We start from the raw sequence: 18,398 nt of genomic DNA, 5'->3' as shown, positions 1-18,398 counted from the left end.
ACCGTAATTGGACGTGACAGCTATCTTCTGCTCTGGTTCTTGGAAATAAGACGAATGAACTCATAAGGGGGAAACCTGCCTTTCAGCGGCATGTATAAGAGTCTACTAAAGAAACAGTGGTCAAGTTCTTAATATTTATAACCATTCTATTATATTATACTTTCCCTTAATGAATATTCATGAAAATTATGTAAATACAATAGAAAGGCAGAATGCGTTAGTATAGATGATTCGGTCGACTAATAGTAATAACAAAATTAAATGGTGCTTGCATCATGCTGTGATATTTAGTTGTGGATAAATATTTGGTTAAACAATATGTTACATATATGTTTGTGCGACATCAGATGTTTTTTCTTTCCAGGACTATCTAATTATCACTGTGCCGACGGTATAGTTGTAAATTTGAAGTTTATGTTTTATATGATCTGTTCTACTGTGATTATTATCACTCAGTGGTGGACACAATGCACAGGGTCACTGGTGTATGAAGTTGGCGAGTTTTTAGCCTGAAAGCACTTGAGTTTTGTGGGGGGAAATGTGTACTGAGCTTATTTTCAGTTTGCATTAACAATATGTGGTCAGTAGTGGGTGTAGCGTTTCAAGTGTTATTTGTAAAGTGCCATTGCATGCCTGAGCATCATATCGAACCCCAATTGTTTCATTAATAATATAGTTTCATAGATACATAAATAACGTTTTCCATACATTTTCTATTAAGACAAGTACAAAACTTTCATAAACTTTAGAATATGAGTATAATCCAGAAAGGGACCGATTTATATTTCAGATAAATAACTGCTTTTGCAACCTTGACAGCAGTACCTCCCTTGCTAAAGTAAATATATAACAATTGGAAATTGCAAAACGTTTAATTTGGATGAAGGTATTCCCTGAGCAAATAGATGTCATTTTCATGACTTAAGAAGCATTCTTATGCAAACAGTACGAGAGAGCTATCTCTGCCTTGTGTCATAGACACTGAGCAGCGCATGACAGTGATGGTCGGTCTGCAGTTTCGAATGCTGCAACTTCTGTTTGGAAGCAATTAAAACCTAGAAACTGCAGTGTGACAGAGCTGTTCCGAAAGGTATGAAAGCAGGAAAGAGTGTGGTGTGATGTAATAGTTTTTATAAGGAACAAAAACATGCTGCTCTATATTTTGATTATTGTGATTTAGATGATGATGATGATTATTATTATTATTATTAGTAGTAGTAGTAGTAGTAGTGGTAGTAGTAGTAGTACTACATGCAAACTTCTTGGAGGAAATGCAGGTATTATGTTCGTTAAATGACTTGCCTTGAGTAATGTTCAGGAGCATACACTCACATATAATTCAGAAGAAGATGCTCTGTGGTGACACTTTATGCTTGATGCTGACTAGTCGCGGATTACGCAATAATGACACTAAAACATAATTATATTTCCATTATAGAATAGAGGTAATGCCTCTTCCACATTAAAGTGCATTGTGTCTACATGCCATCACTATTGTCAATTGTGTCTGATGAACAAAATGAACTCTTGTACAGCCGTCACTTTCAGTGTTTTTTTGCAGCAATGATAGCACACAGATAATGGAAGGATCGGTTTAAAATAGAGCCACACATGGTCTTAATTCCTGTCTTACAGCTTAGGTGGGGCTAATACCCAGGTCAAGTATTGGGGGTGGGGGGCTACATGGAGGGAACAAAGCCTTTAATTGGCCAGGCACTGTTATTATCAGGGAACTGGTCAGTACGTGGCGTAATAGCTAAGGAACCAAACTGACAAGCAAGGGCACCTGCATCTCCCCCCTAGGAGAAATCCTGCTACCCCCCCTTAAGCTTCTTAACCTCAGTGTTTGAAAAGGCTGATTTAGCTCTCTGTACTTAAGATAAAAGCTTCTAATAAGCAGCTAATTAATTACATTAGTGAACCTGTGGATTAAAATAACAACAATGGGATTGCTTTTATGTGGCATTTCCTAGTTCTATTAATGTTTTACATTAAGTTTGGGGAGTATTTCCTTTCAGTCTCCATCCTCGGCTACGGATATATTTGTAAACCATGTTAATGACACTTTCTTCTATAAATGTATATGTCAAATTATAGTAAAGAGTGTTTAGTAACACTTTACTTAAAGCAATCACATAAATGCATTATAGATACCTTCATAATGCATTATAAAAGTATTGTGAAGATAACTATTTATAAAAAGACTTTACGTGTTATAGCCATGCTTAGTATGTATTATGGATGCTTTATAAAGCTCTAATCTATAATGCACTATAAATACCTTCGTAAGGCAGTATAATTCCTTAATTCTTATACTGACCATTATAATGCAATATGAAGGTATCTATAGGCGAAGGCGTCTATAATAAACATGGAAATAATGTGTTATTCCTTTTTATAAATAGTCATACTCATGTTTATAATATGCATTGTAAAACATTATAATGACTTTAAGTAAAGTGTTACAGAGTGTTTCTTTCAACTATGATACTTGTTCTCTTTGTTAACTCTCTGAAACATCCGTTCTGGGAGTTCAGTGTCATGAAGCACCACAGAATCACCCAAACAGTCCATCCATCCATCCATCCATCCACCCTTTCCTAATCACTTATCTCAGGGCACATAGCCCATAAGGCAGAGGACACTCAGGATTACAGGCCAGTCCAAAGCAGGACATATAATCTTATGCACATCATCCCACAATCTTGGAGGTGCCAATTAATTTGCCATGTCAATGTGGTCCAAATTCCATCAGTCACACAAAGCCACAGTACGTCGGGGTGGGGGTGATTGGGCAGCCTCCTTTCATAAATTTTGCTGACCGCTGGGGGGATCGCATTATGTCCACCATTTCTGTACGCAAGTTCTATCAGAATAAACGAGCTCCTGAACCCACACGGATTAATCCTGCATTTAGAATAGGCCTTCCAGAACAGTCCGTGACCATGTGACAGCGTTCAATCAGCACACCAATGTAAGCTGATCCCATGACCACCAAGGCCTCATTAGGTATGCTAATCTTATACAATATGAACACAAAGGTTTATATAACGTTCTGAAATTGGTATATTGGCATATTCATGTACACGTTTGCAAGGACATTCAGCACAAACTAAGCAGTCAGCATTATTTAATGAAAGCCTCAATGCACCAAATATATGATCCCTGAGGAAGTATTCAGCACAGGTATTATTTTTGCAAGGGAAAGTGGAACAGAGTCATTCCGCTACACTTTTTCCATCTTTGTAGCGCAACAACTGATAACTGAAATCCTTTTGTCTAAAATCATTGGTGCTGGCAGTTGGCAGCACTTATTAGCGGAATAACGTTATATCGTTTTTTATTCTGTGGAAAAGGAAAGATTGATCAGCTGTCCAGATTTAATCATGAATTATAAACTGGTTGTGGGTTATATAAATAACATATGAATAAAAAGCTGTTTTGATTGTGATCGATCCCCCCAATAACTAACAAATAATTAACTAAATTACTTGTTTATCCACCATTGTTTTGGGGTGGCTGAGTAGTTTTTCATGAAATTACGTATTTATTTAACATAAAGGTCACAGTTCCTGTTGTGTGGTGGGAAAGTACTACCAAAGTGGCCAAAAGCTGCAAAAGTTCCCATCAAGATGGCCCAGGAACTAGGTTCCTGAACTTAGGTGAGAAAGCGCCTTACGATAGCGGCTGTGTCCTAATTCAGGGGCTGCATCCTTCAAAGGACATGGTCTACGAATTAGCTGTGTTTGAATTCAGGGGCTGCGTCCTTCTTAGGCTGCATTTGAAGACCAGGCAGTGTGATAAGGCTGTCCCATTTTGAAGGTCCCTTCAAATGTGGTCTAGAAATGCCTCCTTCATTTGCTGGGTAGCAAATAATGCACCCTATGGATCCTTTGCAGCCCAACATGGGATCTGGGTGTGTCCCAGCTAGGTGATAGGAGTGGCACTTTGTGAGTCAAGGGTAAAGGCGGGAACAGCTGGTGGCACACATTGGAAGTTATCCGTAAGCCAGACTGTACCATTTGACAATGCTTTCTGTTCAACCTTCGAAGAATGCAGCCTGCAAAGGCTACGCCTTAGTAGACCACGTCCTTCAAAGGATGCAGCCCCTGAATTCGGACACAGCCATAGCCTTTGCTGGCTGTGTCCCTTGAAGATCTGTGCAATGAATCTTGGGGTACGTTGGGCTGCGAAGGATCCACCTGTCGGATGATTTGCAGCCCAACGTACCTCAAGATTAATTAAAGTTACAGTTTCATTGTACTTCGTACACGATGCTTCTTTCTTAGAGACTTAAATTGCCATTAAATTTTGAAGATGCTGTACACAGAGGGACATTCTTAACAAAACAGATGTTACTAACTACCGAATATAAACACATAGTCCCATGACAAAAGATGACCGTATTGCCACCCCAATTTTTGGTGTACTGCATCTCAGCTGATGCCACCCTCCTCTAAGTCGATCCCACGCCCCTCTCAGTTGATGCCACACCCCTTTCCACAGATACCACGCCCATCTCAATTGATGCCATGCCCCTCTCCGCTGATGCCACGCCCCTCTCAGTTGATACCATGCCCCCCTCAGTTGATACCACGCCCCTCTCCGCTGATGCTATGCCCCACTTCGCTGACGCCACACCCCTCTCCGCTGATGCCACGCCCCACTTCGCTGACGCCACGCCCCACTTCGCTGATGCCACACCCATCTCAGTTGATGCTATGCACCTCTCCGTTGATGCCACGCCCATCTCAGTTGATGCCATGCCCATACGCCAAATCAGTGCCAATTAAATTAACAAAACTATTGGCCCTGATTTAGCACCATATTCCCAGTTTTTGTTGTTTGGTGTGAAAGCGACGCACAAAAGTGGCCAGAAGCTACAATGGTTACATGTACAGATAGTCCAGGGTCAATGAACCAGGAGCAGGTTCTGGAACTTCAGTGTGAAAGTGCCTAATGACGTGATCAGCATTTAGTCAACATCGACGACAGACTTCACTCCACGACTCAAAGTTACCACCATTGTTGGAAGACGAACCAGAAGCAGCCCCTGTGATCACTCTTCCTCCCTTTGCCTACATCTGCTGATCCTTCCCATTCCTGAAATTAAAGAGACATCATCAGCCCCAGCTCGCACTTTAATTTCAGCCCCGGAAAGAATAAGTGAAGCATGACTTCAAATTTCCCAGGCGAACTACGTCAGAGGTAAAAATACATCTTCACAACATCAAGTCCCTCAGCTTTCTTGGCGGTTCACCACCCAACATACGAATCTTTTCTTTGTGGAGTAACAGTGACTGAAAAAAAATCTATTTTTTAAAACAAACACAGAAAAGCCCAGCCCAACATCAGGTTCTCACTGTCAGTAGTCCTGGGATTTTGCCGGCTGTCTTCTTTCCAAAGGTGTCCCTGTATACTTTCTTGGATTAAAAAGTCTCCTAGCTGATCCTTTTTTATCACCTGAGCTTTCAGGCATCGATCCTGTCGAGCTGTGGGGATGCAGCCTTCCTTCTGAACAGGCCACCTAATGAGCCATCTTAACAAGCTAGCGCTTTGCTGCTCACCCATATATATTTTCTTAATGTTGATGTTTGTCAAGCCCAAAGGTTACACTTCAGCTCTGTCATGCTTGCTGAATCTGCAGCGCTTGGAGGACTTTAACTCATCGCCGCCTTGGCGTCGCACGGTTCCCGGCACCTCTGAAGTCTTGCCACACAGGCTTTGACACCTACGAACAGGACAGCAGCACTCAGTGTGAGTTTTCAGAGCTCCTTCTCCTCGAACTTGAAGACAAAGGGATTTAGGCCCTATTTGGACAGAATCAGTTTGACCTGGGGATTTAATGTAATTGAAGGAATTAACAGAGGTCTGTAATTTTAATCCAGTCTGAATCTGCCATATCTGCAATTGTTACATGCCTTCACAGTAAAAAATCAGAGGCAAATTCCCTTCTGTGACTTCACCGAACAGGGACGTCTTTCGGTAAATAGTAGTCTAGTCTGAATTGTCATCTCGGTAATAATGTCTTATCTGCAAAGGCTTCTTTATTGTAAAGTGGAAACAGCATTTATAAACTAAAAATGAAGTTTGAATTGGGTATTGAGTCATCCACATAAACATCTGGCAACCGACACCTACTGCCTTTTTCTGCATTAAGGATTTCACCGATGTATAAGTGACTATATGATTGCGGGGAGAAAGTTAGGTTTTTCATGCTGGATTAGCATGCAAAGGGACAAATGAAAATTCTGCTGTCATTTGCTGCCTAAACATGCTAACTCTGACATTAACATCAACTGATGGAATTTGTCGTATCCCCATTATCTTTGGTAATTTGGGGAAAACATACACATTCCTTATCCCGCCTGAATCAGCCAGACAAATCACTTTACAAACTATCCACTGAAAGTAGCTCAGTGTGCCAGCCCTCTCCCAGAAGGTTGTTGGTTTGAGCTGCAACCTCAGCAGAACAATCACATGTCTGTGGGCCCTTATCCAAGGCCCATAGCCCCGAGCTGCTGGGGTGCTGCATGGACAAGCCTGTGCTGTTACCCCCAGGCTTACTCTCCCCTGCATACGTGTCTGTGTCCCATGGTGGGAGAGATGGCACAGGCAAAGAGAAGCATTCCAATGTACTTGTATTCATACTTGTATTCATGAAAATGACAAGTAAAGGATCATTTCATTTCACCCTCTCTATGTAAAAATGCTCCCATCCAAATAGGACTTTAGTGATGCAAAAATGTGAGAAAGATGTGATGCAGCTTTGCCCATCAGGCCTTCTCCTCTAGTAGTGGGTGGAGCCTGAGAATGACAAAGGCCTTCTGATAGGATGCCTGAGGCAACAGCTTCCCCACCCTGGTGATGGTGATCCCCTGACAACCAGGGTAAATTCAGATACGTTGCAGGGCAAGGGGACAAATCTCACCTTGTGCCACAGTCTGGAAAACAATTATAGTTTTAAAAATAATTATCCAGTAGCTCAGGAATGATCGTTGGTGTTGGTTAGTGTCTTAGCTCCCCTTAATCGATGAAATATTTAAAAAATTGTCTAAGAAATCTGCAGGTCTCCTCCAGGACAGTGAACCCCTCTGAGTGGTGGGGTCCATTGGGAGCTTCAAGTTGGCTGAGGACAACAGAGGGTGTACTCCCACCCTCAGTACATCCGTACTATGGCCAGGCACGTTAGACCCCACAGTCTAGTTCCTTTGAGTAGTGTGATCACTCTGCACTGTGCCCTGGCCCGCTTTAAGAGGTGGACCATTGGATGGTTGGTCAGACTTGGGCACGGTGCGCATCTAGTGTGATCTCCAACCGTGCCTGGGTGTGAAACGCAGACATGGCATCAGTGATGCAATTGACACACGCTTGTGCACATGTACACTATACATGAACCGGACCCGGAAGGAATGAGATTATTTGTTTTGTTCGCAAAACTGCATTGTGAAACAAAAGGAGGTGTTTAGATTGGGTAGATGACAAACGATAAGCGATTTCACAAAGAAGGCAACAAAAGATCACTTTGGCCTAAGGCAGAGGTGCAGTGTTTGCCGGAAATCTGGGCTGTCGAGAATATCCAGTAACAAATGGATGCAACACAGAACAAGTATTTGGTAAAAAAATAGAACTTCTTATTATACACGCAGCACGAATAAATAAAAATCACTGCCTTGCATACTAGATACATTTATCTGTGCCATCATGCCCAAAGCCAATCCAAAAGAGCCACAAAATAAGGACTTTGATTATGAATTTCATTCCGCTGTGTGATGGCGCTTTCCTTCCTATGTTTTCTTCAAAACAAAAAAGTCACATGTGAGCATAGACCAGCGGTGGACTGGGGAGGGAAGACAATCATGCTTGGTCACTGTACAAGGCAACAGGGCAGAGTGCAAGCACACCCTGAGACAGGTAGTCAAAACATTATCAGTCAGAAGCTTATCGTGGATTTAAGAAACACGGCACTGCATCATTGACTGCCTGGACAATCTCCCAAGGACTCAGGCTGACTCAAGTGAACCAAAGAGGGAACCGGTGTTATACACAGGGACAGGTGTCTGGGGCCCCACCTAAAAAGTCACCCCCTCGGTGCAGTGACCGTTTGTGGCCAATAGGGGGCCCCCTTGCAAATGCATTGCTAGAGTGGTGCTAAAGTTATGGGGGCCAGGGAAGTGCAAAGTTCTACGGTGTGGGATTAATCAGAGTGTTAGTGCGCATGCAGGTACCTGCGACTGTGTGGGGGAATGTCAGTGCTGTGGGTGGCCATGGCCTTTGGGCACTTATTATAGAGACAGTGTGGAAGTGATCACCTGACGCAGGCCATCCGTCTGACATCAGGCTTGTACAAGCTGGCCCTCACTCTTCACTCAGCAGTAACTGTAATGTAGGTGTTTTGGTATGATGGCTCAGCGGGTAGCACCTCCTGGGTTGTGGGCTTGATTATTTCCCCATATACAACGGGGAAAATAAGTATGGAACGCGTCAACATTTTTCTCAGTAAATATATTTCCAATGGGGCTATTGACAGGAAATTTACACCAGATGTCGGTAACAGCCCAAGTAAACTACAACTAGAAAGACATCAAAACAAATAAGTCCATAAATTATGTGATGTGTAATAAAGTGAAATGACACAGGGAATGAGTATTGAACAGACTTACTGAAATGTATTTAATACTTAGTAGAAAAGCCTTTGTTGGTAATGGCATCTTCAAGACGCCTCCTGTATGGAGAAACTAGTGTCATGCGTTGCTCAGGTGTGATTTTGGCCCATTCTTCCACACAAACTGTCTTCCAATCTTGAAGGTTCTGTGGGCCTCTCCTATATGAACGCTGATCTTCAGTTCTTTCCATAGATTTTCAATTGGATTCAAGTCTTGTGATTGACTGGGCCATTCTAGCAGCTTTATTTTCTTTCTCTGAAACCAAGTGAGGGTTTCCTTGGCTGTGTGTTTGGGATCATTGTCTTGCTGAAATGTCCACCCTCGTTTCATCCTCAGCGCCCCGGCAAATGGCAGCAGATTCTTATCAAGAATGTCTCGGTAAATTTCTCCATTCATCCTTCCTTCAATCATATGAAGTCTGCCAGTGCCGAATGCTGAAAAGCAGCCCCACACCATGATGTTCCCACCCCCAGAACTTCACTGTTGGTGTGGTGTTTTTGGGCTGATGCACAGTGCCTTTTCTCCCCCAAACATGGTGTGTTCTATGAGAGTTCAATTTTGGTCTCATCTGACCAGACTTTATCTCTCAGTATTTCATTGGCTTGTCCAAAAGTTGTGCAGCAAACCTTAAACAAGATTCAACATGCTTTTTCTTCAGCAGTGAAGTCTTGGGCAAGAAGCATGCATAGAGGCCATGGCGGGTTGAGTGCATTACCTTTTTATAGGCCATCAATTATGACTAAACCAGCTGATATTTCTTTGCACTGAAAGGGGGCAGGATTGCTTTCTAAATATTGCCAGATTTCAGCTGGTTTCTTTCCATGCCTTTTTGCTCCTGCTTTTTTCTGTATTTGTGGATTACTTGGGTCCTTGCCGACGTCTGGTGTAAGTTTCATGTCAATAGCCCCATAAGAAATATATTTACTGAGAAAAATGTTTACGCGTTCATTGCTTATTTTCCCCGCTGTACGTGACGTTTAACAACCCCCCGTGTGGGATTCAACATTGTTCTTAGCGTCTATGTGTAACTGCACTAGTTTTCCACACGTGTCAGCTAAACCGTCTTGGATTTTGAAACTGAAACTTAACACGCGCCTGTTTGTGTTGCTGTTGCTTTATTGTCTGGGAGTAACAGCTGATCTCGGTATAATGTTACGGTTTCCGCTTTTGGGTTTTGTGCTGATTAAAATATGACCCCCTCCCACCTTTGTCTATCGTGATATTACCCACGACTTTATGGGATTTCCATTAATAATAGCATTACAAAAAATAAAATGGAATATGTGTTATAAGTTTCCTAATCCTTCTCATTTCCCTCCCATGCCCTCTTTCAAAGCGGAATGAATAGTATTTAAAAGCGGCCCCGCCGCTTGTCATTAGATGCTCTTACACTCGGCGGTTTTTCTTTAGAAAAATGATGCGTTCGCGTATCAATCCGCATAATCCGGGATAAAGGCTGAAAATAAGTATGATTCCTCTGACACCTGTAAATTAAGCGGTTCTGCCTCTCCTGCACACGACGGCTTCAGCCTATGGCTGGAGGTTGAGAATATTAATCCCCGGAGGGACGGACGCGTCACTTTGCAAACCCTTTATATGTAAGGGTTTAAGATACACTGGGAGGTGAACGTCAGACTCAGACATCCCAGTTGCTTTTCTAATAGTAGAATAACGGCAGGAGGCATTAAATGTGATGTTTAGTTATTTATCATTTTTGTGATTAACTCCATGAAAAACATCTCTTATTTATTTTGTGGATCAATAAACTGAGACCAAGATTTATGAAAAAATGTGTAATTTCTGCTGTCAGCCAGGAAACAAATACTGTCAGTGTTTGATACGAGAAGGAACATGTCAGAACAGTAACTACAGCTAATTAAAGTTTAATTAAGGCTATGCAAAGCCTACATCTTAAATGTAATTAAAATTTGCTGAAACATCCAATTTGCTGCCGTAACACGGACCAGTCATTGTTTAGGCTTATTTTCTATATTCATTTCAAAACAGGAACCCACAAATTACTCCAAATTGCTATTGACTGACTTACATAAAGAAAGCGCTACATCAATCTAAATTCTACCAGTTAATTAATATCCGTAGCATGTGTAGCATACATACCAGTTTTCTCCTGCTCTTTCATAAATTGTGTATATATTATCTATGATTCTGTTTGCAATCATTTTGCTGGGTTTTTGCCCTTTTCAAGAGCATTCAAAGCTGTGTCTGACCCTGCTGTGAACAATGACAGTCTGGGCTCCGGATGCACAAGAGGAAAGTTTCTTTGTTGTGTCTATTTTTAGATGCTGCTTCCTCAGACATGACCAGTCGATTCCCTGTCCACTTCATAAAGCCTGACCTGTTGGCCTACAAATGAATCTTGTCTTCACTACAATGCGCACCTTGCCTTCTCGATGTTGCCGACTGTGAAGGGGGGAAATTTTCAAGGGCCGCCCGGTGTCCATTCAAGGGCAAGTCTCTGTCAACTCGGAGGAGTGCAGTTGCTAAGAAGTTGCTAGGCAGGATGACCTTGTAACCTGGCAACAGAAGGGTCTGATAAAGGCTTCAGATCTGTGGCAGCATTCTGGAGCTGCTGGATCTGCAAGTTCCTAAAAGGGGAATATGATTGTCTGAAGGAAAACTGAAAATAAAGTGTTTCTTTATAATATAACCATCTAAAATCGCTCCAAATTATAAACAGAAGCTGGATAAACAATAATATTTATTGACTAGAGTGCCTGTGCTATGTGATTACAAATTTACATTTCCATTATTTTTATTTGAATTTGAAATTGTTAGCTAAGAGAATGCTACAAAAGGGAGGTCCTTGAACAGTGCACATGAAAAGATAATAATGAATTGATTCTGAGTACCCCATTCCAAGGATAATGAATCCACCCCTTTGCCCCTTTGCTTCATGTACCAGCAGCTCCAGGTAAGTTTTGGGGCTTTGTATGATATATACATTGCCGATTGTGTAAAATTAGTGAGTTGGGAAAGATGTAAGGACACAAAGTTGCAAAGGAAGAAGCTATCTGAGAGGAAGTGTGGCTTGCTCGCAAAATTATATTGAAGCCATGTTTTTGAAACTGTAGAGAATTAGTTCATGATAGGTGATTAAGGTTATGCTATATCCTATAGGGTGAGAATTGTGAAAATGGGACAGTTAAACTTTGAAGTTAATATATGTGTTTAGTAATACTTTATTGACTCATCTACAGTATATTGTATAAAAGGGGCATTCATGTATTTAGAATGGCATCAAGTTGGCATTCAAGACATTGAGATGATTTTTCCCGAAATCAAAATTTCCGAATGTGCCCCATTTTAACAATACTCACCCTACAGTATTTATATAAGGCTACAGTTTAGCCTATATCCTATATTTACCTTGCATCAGAAGCATGTTTATGACAATAATCACAACAAAGGATAAGGAAGTGAAACGATGACCTTGAAAAATACTTCTGATTCTGGCTAGACAGGAAATTAAAAGAGAAGTGAAACTGTACACAAGTATACTAAGGGGCAGGCCCTAGACAGAGATAACACTGGAGCTCCGTCACTGCCTGCTCTGTACATCTCTCCAGTGGATTGCAGTGAAGAACTCAAGCCTCGACCTGTTCTCGTAAGTGTCTTATTATTGTCTCAGGACAGTACAGGACAGGACTGGCATTGTTCTGCTTAGATGCCAGGGGAAAACTTCACAGGGAGAGAGATGCTGATGTAGTGACAGATAATCTCCCTCGGTGCAGTTAAGAAAAGACCTGGGTAATCACATTCAAAAAACAAAAGGCCTGCTATGTAATTACTTGGAAAAGCACAAACTACGGTCTCAAACTCAAAGGAAGTTTCATTGAGCTCGAAGTAGCTCAGTGATGGTGTGATTCTGGTAAGACAATGGTACTTTTCCATCACCTTTAAGAGATTATATTAACTGTGGAAAATGCTTGAATATGGCAATAAATATGTTCCAGTTACTGTATTAGATTTTTAATTGTCCTATAGGTCTACTAAATTAATATATTGCGATAGAACTATAGCCCTATGTAATACACACTAACCTGAAGCAGACAGTACAAAGGAATAATTTAACATATTAGCTGATATATCTGGTTTATGAGTGTATAATTTCCAGGAAACGATTCCCCCAATATTTACCTTTTAACAAATGCTACTCACAGTGATACCTCCAATGTAGTTAAAACCTTCCCACCGTTTTCCTTATGAGTGTGAAAACCTGACTGTTAGCATTTTCAAGCCAGGTGGGGCTGAATTCTATGATTTGAAGGGATGATTAAAAATGATTAAACGTTATTTATCGCTTAAAATTGTTTGGATGACAAAGACAAGACCAGCAGTCTTTGGCTTGACGTAAAAGGAAGGGGGGGGAATCGCCGTTTACCCTGCAAATGCACAAATAATACCGTGCCTGTCTTTATAAATAGGCTTAAGTGCTAAAATGTAACGTATTTGAAATAATCATGTGTTATTTATATGTAAACCTAAAACTTTAATACCTATAATAATACAAATAACCCGCATACAATTCATTTCTAAAGTTGTTTTATTTTGCCAACACCTGGACATGAAACAAAAGCAACGGATTAAAGAAAATAAAAAACAAGGTTTTGATTTTGGCTAAAAGTTAAAATAACAGTGCGGTAGCTAAACGTCATATGTATAAGTTTTCACATCTGTATGATTCACCACAGAAATTATAGCGAGGGAGAACCGTTATAATTCACCAAGCGAGTGCCAGCGCTTTAAAGGAATGACCGTTTAGTGCGCACGCTCAGCACCGCGAGCCCTCCCGTGTCCCAAAATACACTGCGGCGGCCGCCGTCCGCCATATTGCGATAATGTTGAGAAAGCGCAGATTGGTTACGGGGTACACCGAAAACCGTATGCTACACTAAATCAACCAACTTGTTCAATGCACTCCGCAGGCGGTTAAGGAGCTCCGCGCAGCGCCCTGAAGCCGTCCGCCATGGCCGCCAACGCCCGGGGTACGAGGTCGCCTCTCCGCAGTACAGATTTAACCGCAACGGTCTGAAGGCTTTAAACAAAACGAGGCCTGAGTGAGCAACCCCGTAGCCGGACTGTGTGGCCCGTGCCGTCCGTTCGGTGGGGGGTCACTGAAATGTACCCTTTGAGGTATTTTTACGTGGCTAAAAGACCCTTAAACGTCTCCAGGGTCAAGGAGGTTGTCCAGAAAGAACGAAAAATGAAAATGTCAGAGGGTCGCCATCGCGTCCGACTTTCTGCTGTGGTTAACTAGCAGTGCGTGTAGCCGCTTATTTACACCAAGGCCCTCTTTCGATTACAGTAAACAGCGTTGCACGGTGATCTGACGAGAATCGCGTAATAACCCCGAATTATCTCACAAATTTAGTATTGTTATTGTAACTAGGTGTTGGTATGGTAGTAATCCGGGGGCTGAATAAAACAGGCGGTGGTTTTCGTCTCAGTACCCGTACGTACAGCTGCAGATCGCCTCCTTATATATGCTGGAGATGGTCTGGCTTGTAAATAAAGTGCCGTGGACATGCAGCACCGGGCATTGTCTCGGATGGTCACCTTTGTTGATGCAACATGCTGTGGTGCCTGGCCGGCTCCTTGTCCCGTGTATTATAAGCTGGTCTGAAAGGCCGTGCATTGTTTCCCGAATTTGGCTGAAATGTGCCATTGTGATCGCGTGGCCTCCCTTTCCCCCCTCAGATGACGACTTCGACGAGTACGACAAGCCAGGAGCTGAGAGATCGCGAAGGAGAAGGGGAGATGAAGATTTTGACAGGTAATCACCGCCTTGTTTTCGTTTCTAAGGTGGCACCATGCGGACGCGGTAGTCCGTGGGACCTAGGACTACACATGAATGTCTTTTTGTCATTCAGATGATAAAGCATCTGACTTGAATTAACAGTATCTAGTCAAATCACAAACTCATGCAACACCTAGCCTAACCATTTCTATACGATAAACTTAATTTAAGTCTCCCTCTAAATTATTTGTAATTTTATGGCGCTGATTCTTGTAGCGAATGCTCTGTTGTCTTTGTGCCAGTAGTTATGCCAATATATTCATAAACATGAATCGATCTGAAGAAGTTTGTGTGTTTTCTCCCTCCCGCCCAAAAGTGACCTGGAAGGGGAATTGCTTGAGGAGGACTGGCTGACGTCTCGGAAGGTAAGCTTATTGGCCACAGGCAAGGAAGGGGTGGATGTGTCGTGAAAGAATTTAAAACACCTGCCATCTGGAGGTGTAGCCAGTACATGTCATTAAACTTTAAACGTGCGTTCTGTTTATTTGTCCTGTTTTGAGACTGGTCTAAACGATGTTTTAAGTGCAACTATACAGGGGCTGAAAAGCGACAGAATCGCTGTCAAGCTTAGTAACACATTCCCTGTCCCACTAGTGCATTTTCTTTCCGAATGCCTGGTGGTGTGCGTCTCCCGTGTCTTTCTGTTTGTGATGAAATGCAGATGGACCAGGTGACGCTTCAGCCCTTCCCAAAAAATGATGATGATCAAGGGGACACTGTAACGGGCGTGAGCTGGATTTCGGATATAATAAGAATCCTGCTAGGCTAGAGTCATTTTTGGCAGGAGTGGCTTCACTCTGCCCTGATATTGGGTTTGGAGATGATCCTATCAATCGGCAGCTGATTTTAAATCCGCCAGCATTTAGTCTAACCTGATCGGCAACTTTTAATTTGACTGATCTCAAATGTCAACTTTGCTGATAACGTAATAGCTGTATGTTGACGATTATGTGCATGTAGTTTCAAACATGGAAGTGACACTGTCTCATCTCCGGTCTCGCAGTTTTGCCAGATATTTATTAAAGATGAAAAATTTGCAATTTGCATCGTATGTTGAAGTTGGTCGTGGAGCATCATCTGCTAAAGAATTCCATACTAGGAACTTCATTTGACTTTTGTGCCTTCACTGAGAGGAGTACTAGAAATATGAGAGCCCAAGTGCCTTTGGACGCTTTTCCACTGCACTAGGTACCATTCTTTTGGTACTGTGAAAAAGTGTGGTACTTCAGGGTGTTTGGTTTCCCATGAACATATAAACTGGTACAGCCACTGAATGACATCACAATGCGAGGCAGAGTATTTCTTACCGAATTTGAAAAATGGTTGCTGTATATTATAGGGCTGGGCGATGTGTGACGTTATGCATGTGCAATTCTCAATCTTAACTATCACGCTAACTAGATTGAGGCTTTTCATGACTTCATACTATCCAAACACAATAATGTGGGAGTTTAGGTTTCACTTTAAACATTTTTTACTTTTTCATAGGAAACGAGACTTTGTTAGCATTGCAATTTTAATGATTGTTCCTTTTGAAGGTTATCTTGTATATGTTTAAAAAAATCAGTTAAATCAGTTAAAATTTACTATCGTTGCTTTTGCATGAACGCTGCATGCTCTTTCCGAGCCAATCATAATCATTTTCATACTTACTGTTTAAATCTCTCCTAGATGGGTCTATGAGCAATTTATTATATACTCCTTTTTTTTGCTTTATAAATATCCCAATATTTGTTACAACAAATCACAGTGTGATATTAGAATTTTGTCCAATATCGTGTAGTTCTAGTATCATATGTAATCTGTTTCTTGTCATGCTATCCAGTCCTCCTCCTGGTTCTTTTCAGCAGATTGCAGTTAAAGTTTGAGTCTCTTCTTTTGTCCACACATACAGTATATTAGTATTACATATATCACTTTATTTTTCTTCATTATCTTCTGTGTATGTTCTGCGCAAGTAATTTCAAGGCTGGGGTTGTATTTTGTTTCGGAGGCAGGCTATTTATATAACAAGTCAACAGTGGACACGTTTGCAAATCTCACCTCAAGGTGCAGAAGTACCAAAGAAGTATTCCAGCTGGTTTGGTACTTTTGGTACTGGTATTTGACTGGAATTGAACGAAAAAGGGAAAGTACCATACCTGGTGCAGAGGAAAAGCGCCTTTATGATTGTGGAGAGTGTGTGGTTGTTCAGTACAGCTGCACAAATTTTGGTTGAAAAGAGTAATAGACTTTCTTCAGTAAATGCAGAGATTTTTATATTTCTTTTAAAGAAATATACCTTAGTTTCTTGGAGGAACATAGGCCTGTCACCAAGAACCAAGTGCTGGATCGGCCCCAAAAACCCTGATCAGAGCATCTCTAATCAGAATGTCAGCAGTTCACATCCTGTTGCCCAGGGACTGTTTGACCCTGCTTTCTCGTTGTATAAAAGCATTCACAAAATAACAGTGAATGCAAATGTATCTTCCACTTTCCTGCTGCACATTTCTTCTGTGTTTCATAAGTAGGGGCTGGGAGATAACAACATGTTTATCCAGCATTAAGTTAATGTGTTTTAGAAGACAATATGCCATTTGTGTTCCACATAGCGATTCCTTGGCTATTTAAAGTGATGACGATGACTGTAGGACGGGCCTCAAAAGTGATAAATACTGCACGTCTTTTTCATGATTTTAAGCCCTATATTTACATTTATCAGACTCTCTCGTTGAATTGCGTTATGTCTGAGAAATCAGGGTCAGAGATTACCTGGAGCAGTTGCCGGTTAAGGGCCTTGTTCAGGGGCCCGATGGTGATGTCACTCTATCGACTCTTGGATTTGAACCGGCAGCCTTTCTTGCTCCCTCCCATCTTTTTGCCCTAAACGTGAAGACCCTGGGGGTCCTTAGCACTAGTTTGAGAAACACTACTCTAGAACACACTGAAGTCGTTTGCATCGGGCACCCATCATCAGGAAATCGAACCACTGCAAATAAACACATGATCAAAGCCTCGAAGCTCATACTTTACAAGAGGTAGAGCTAGTGCTGGGTGGTATACGGGTTTTCATTTCCGGTATGCTATGAATCTTTCATATACCACTATACCGTTACATAGGTTATGCAACAGCTGTAATGCTAGGCAGCAAATTATATAACATTGCTTGCTGCTAGAAGCACTGTGGATTTTTTTGTAGAGTGGGGACCCCTGTTAACTGCGTACCCATCTTACTAACTGTTACAACTTTTAACACGAGCTCTTCATATATAACTGTTCAGCATTATAGGGTTTAGCTACTGTTTGTCTGTGTGTGAAAATTTTGGTTATGTGTTATATGATTAGGTCTGTAATCAAATGTGTATCCCTAAAGCAGAATCTCTGTCGATTTATCACAGAAATAGTTAACATTTGCTCGACTGGCATGATTTTATCAAGCTAAATATACTGTTATAATCAATAAAACATCTTGATGGAATTAATGAAACATGTTGCTATTAGAGCTGGGCGATATGGCCTAAAAATAAAATCTGATTTTTTTCCACAATAAATCCGATTTTTGATTTTAATCGATTTTCCCCTCCCCTACTAAAAATCAAACTACAGATGACAAATAAATGGTTCAACACAAGTTTTAACTTTTTTTTTTTTTACTTTATAGTTAAAGTGCAATCTGACAAGCCAAAAAAGATGCTTATGAGATGGCAGACCACGCCATTGTAAACACTTTTAGAAACTTGTACAAACTTTTAGCATGTTAATGAATCCCAGGTTTTCCACACTATATATGGGCACCATGTCTTTTGCAATATACATCGCGACAGCGTTTATCGCTTTCCACTGTGCCCCATTCTTATCATATGGCACACAGTTCGAAAACGTGTCGGGGACGGTTGCTTGCTTAACTTTGGATGTTGTGCTGGTGCTGCGGGTAT

At 41.5% G+C, this 18,398-nt stretch overlaps 1 protein-coding gene across 6 annotated transcripts in view; it reads left to right on the top strand.

Moving 5' to 3' along the window:
- The first annotated feature begins 12,222 nt into the window (after nucleotides 1-12,222).
- The window catches only part of LOC111858560 (RNA-binding protein 33-like), a 32,909-nt gene continuing 26,733 nt past the window's right edge, over nucleotides 12,223-18,398 (top strand). For 5 of the 6 annotated variants that reach the window (XM_023840438.2, XM_023840440.2, XM_023840439.2 and 2 more), the window contains exons 1-3: nucleotides 13,489-13,672; nucleotides 14,385-14,460; nucleotides 14,801-14,849. In XM_023840438.2, the coding sequence (XP_023696206.2) occupies nucleotides 13,654-13,672; nucleotides 14,385-14,460; nucleotides 14,801-14,849 (144 nt within the window). In that variant the 5' untranslated portion in view covers nucleotides 13,489-13,653. Of the gene's footprint in view, nucleotides 12,292-13,488; nucleotides 13,673-14,384; nucleotides 14,461-14,800; nucleotides 14,850-18,398 lie in introns of those variants that run through there. The other variant, XM_023840441.2, reaches the window with a different exon arrangement.

Source organism: Paramormyrops kingsleyae, chromosome 4 (assembly GCF_048594095.1).
Source record: "Paramormyrops kingsleyae isolate MSU_618 chromosome 4, PKINGS_0.4, whole genome shotgun sequence".
NCBI lineage: Eukaryota > Metazoa > Chordata > Actinopteri > Osteoglossiformes > Mormyridae > Paramormyrops > Paramormyrops kingsleyae.
This window is presented reverse-complemented; position numbering and strand designations above follow the sequence as displayed.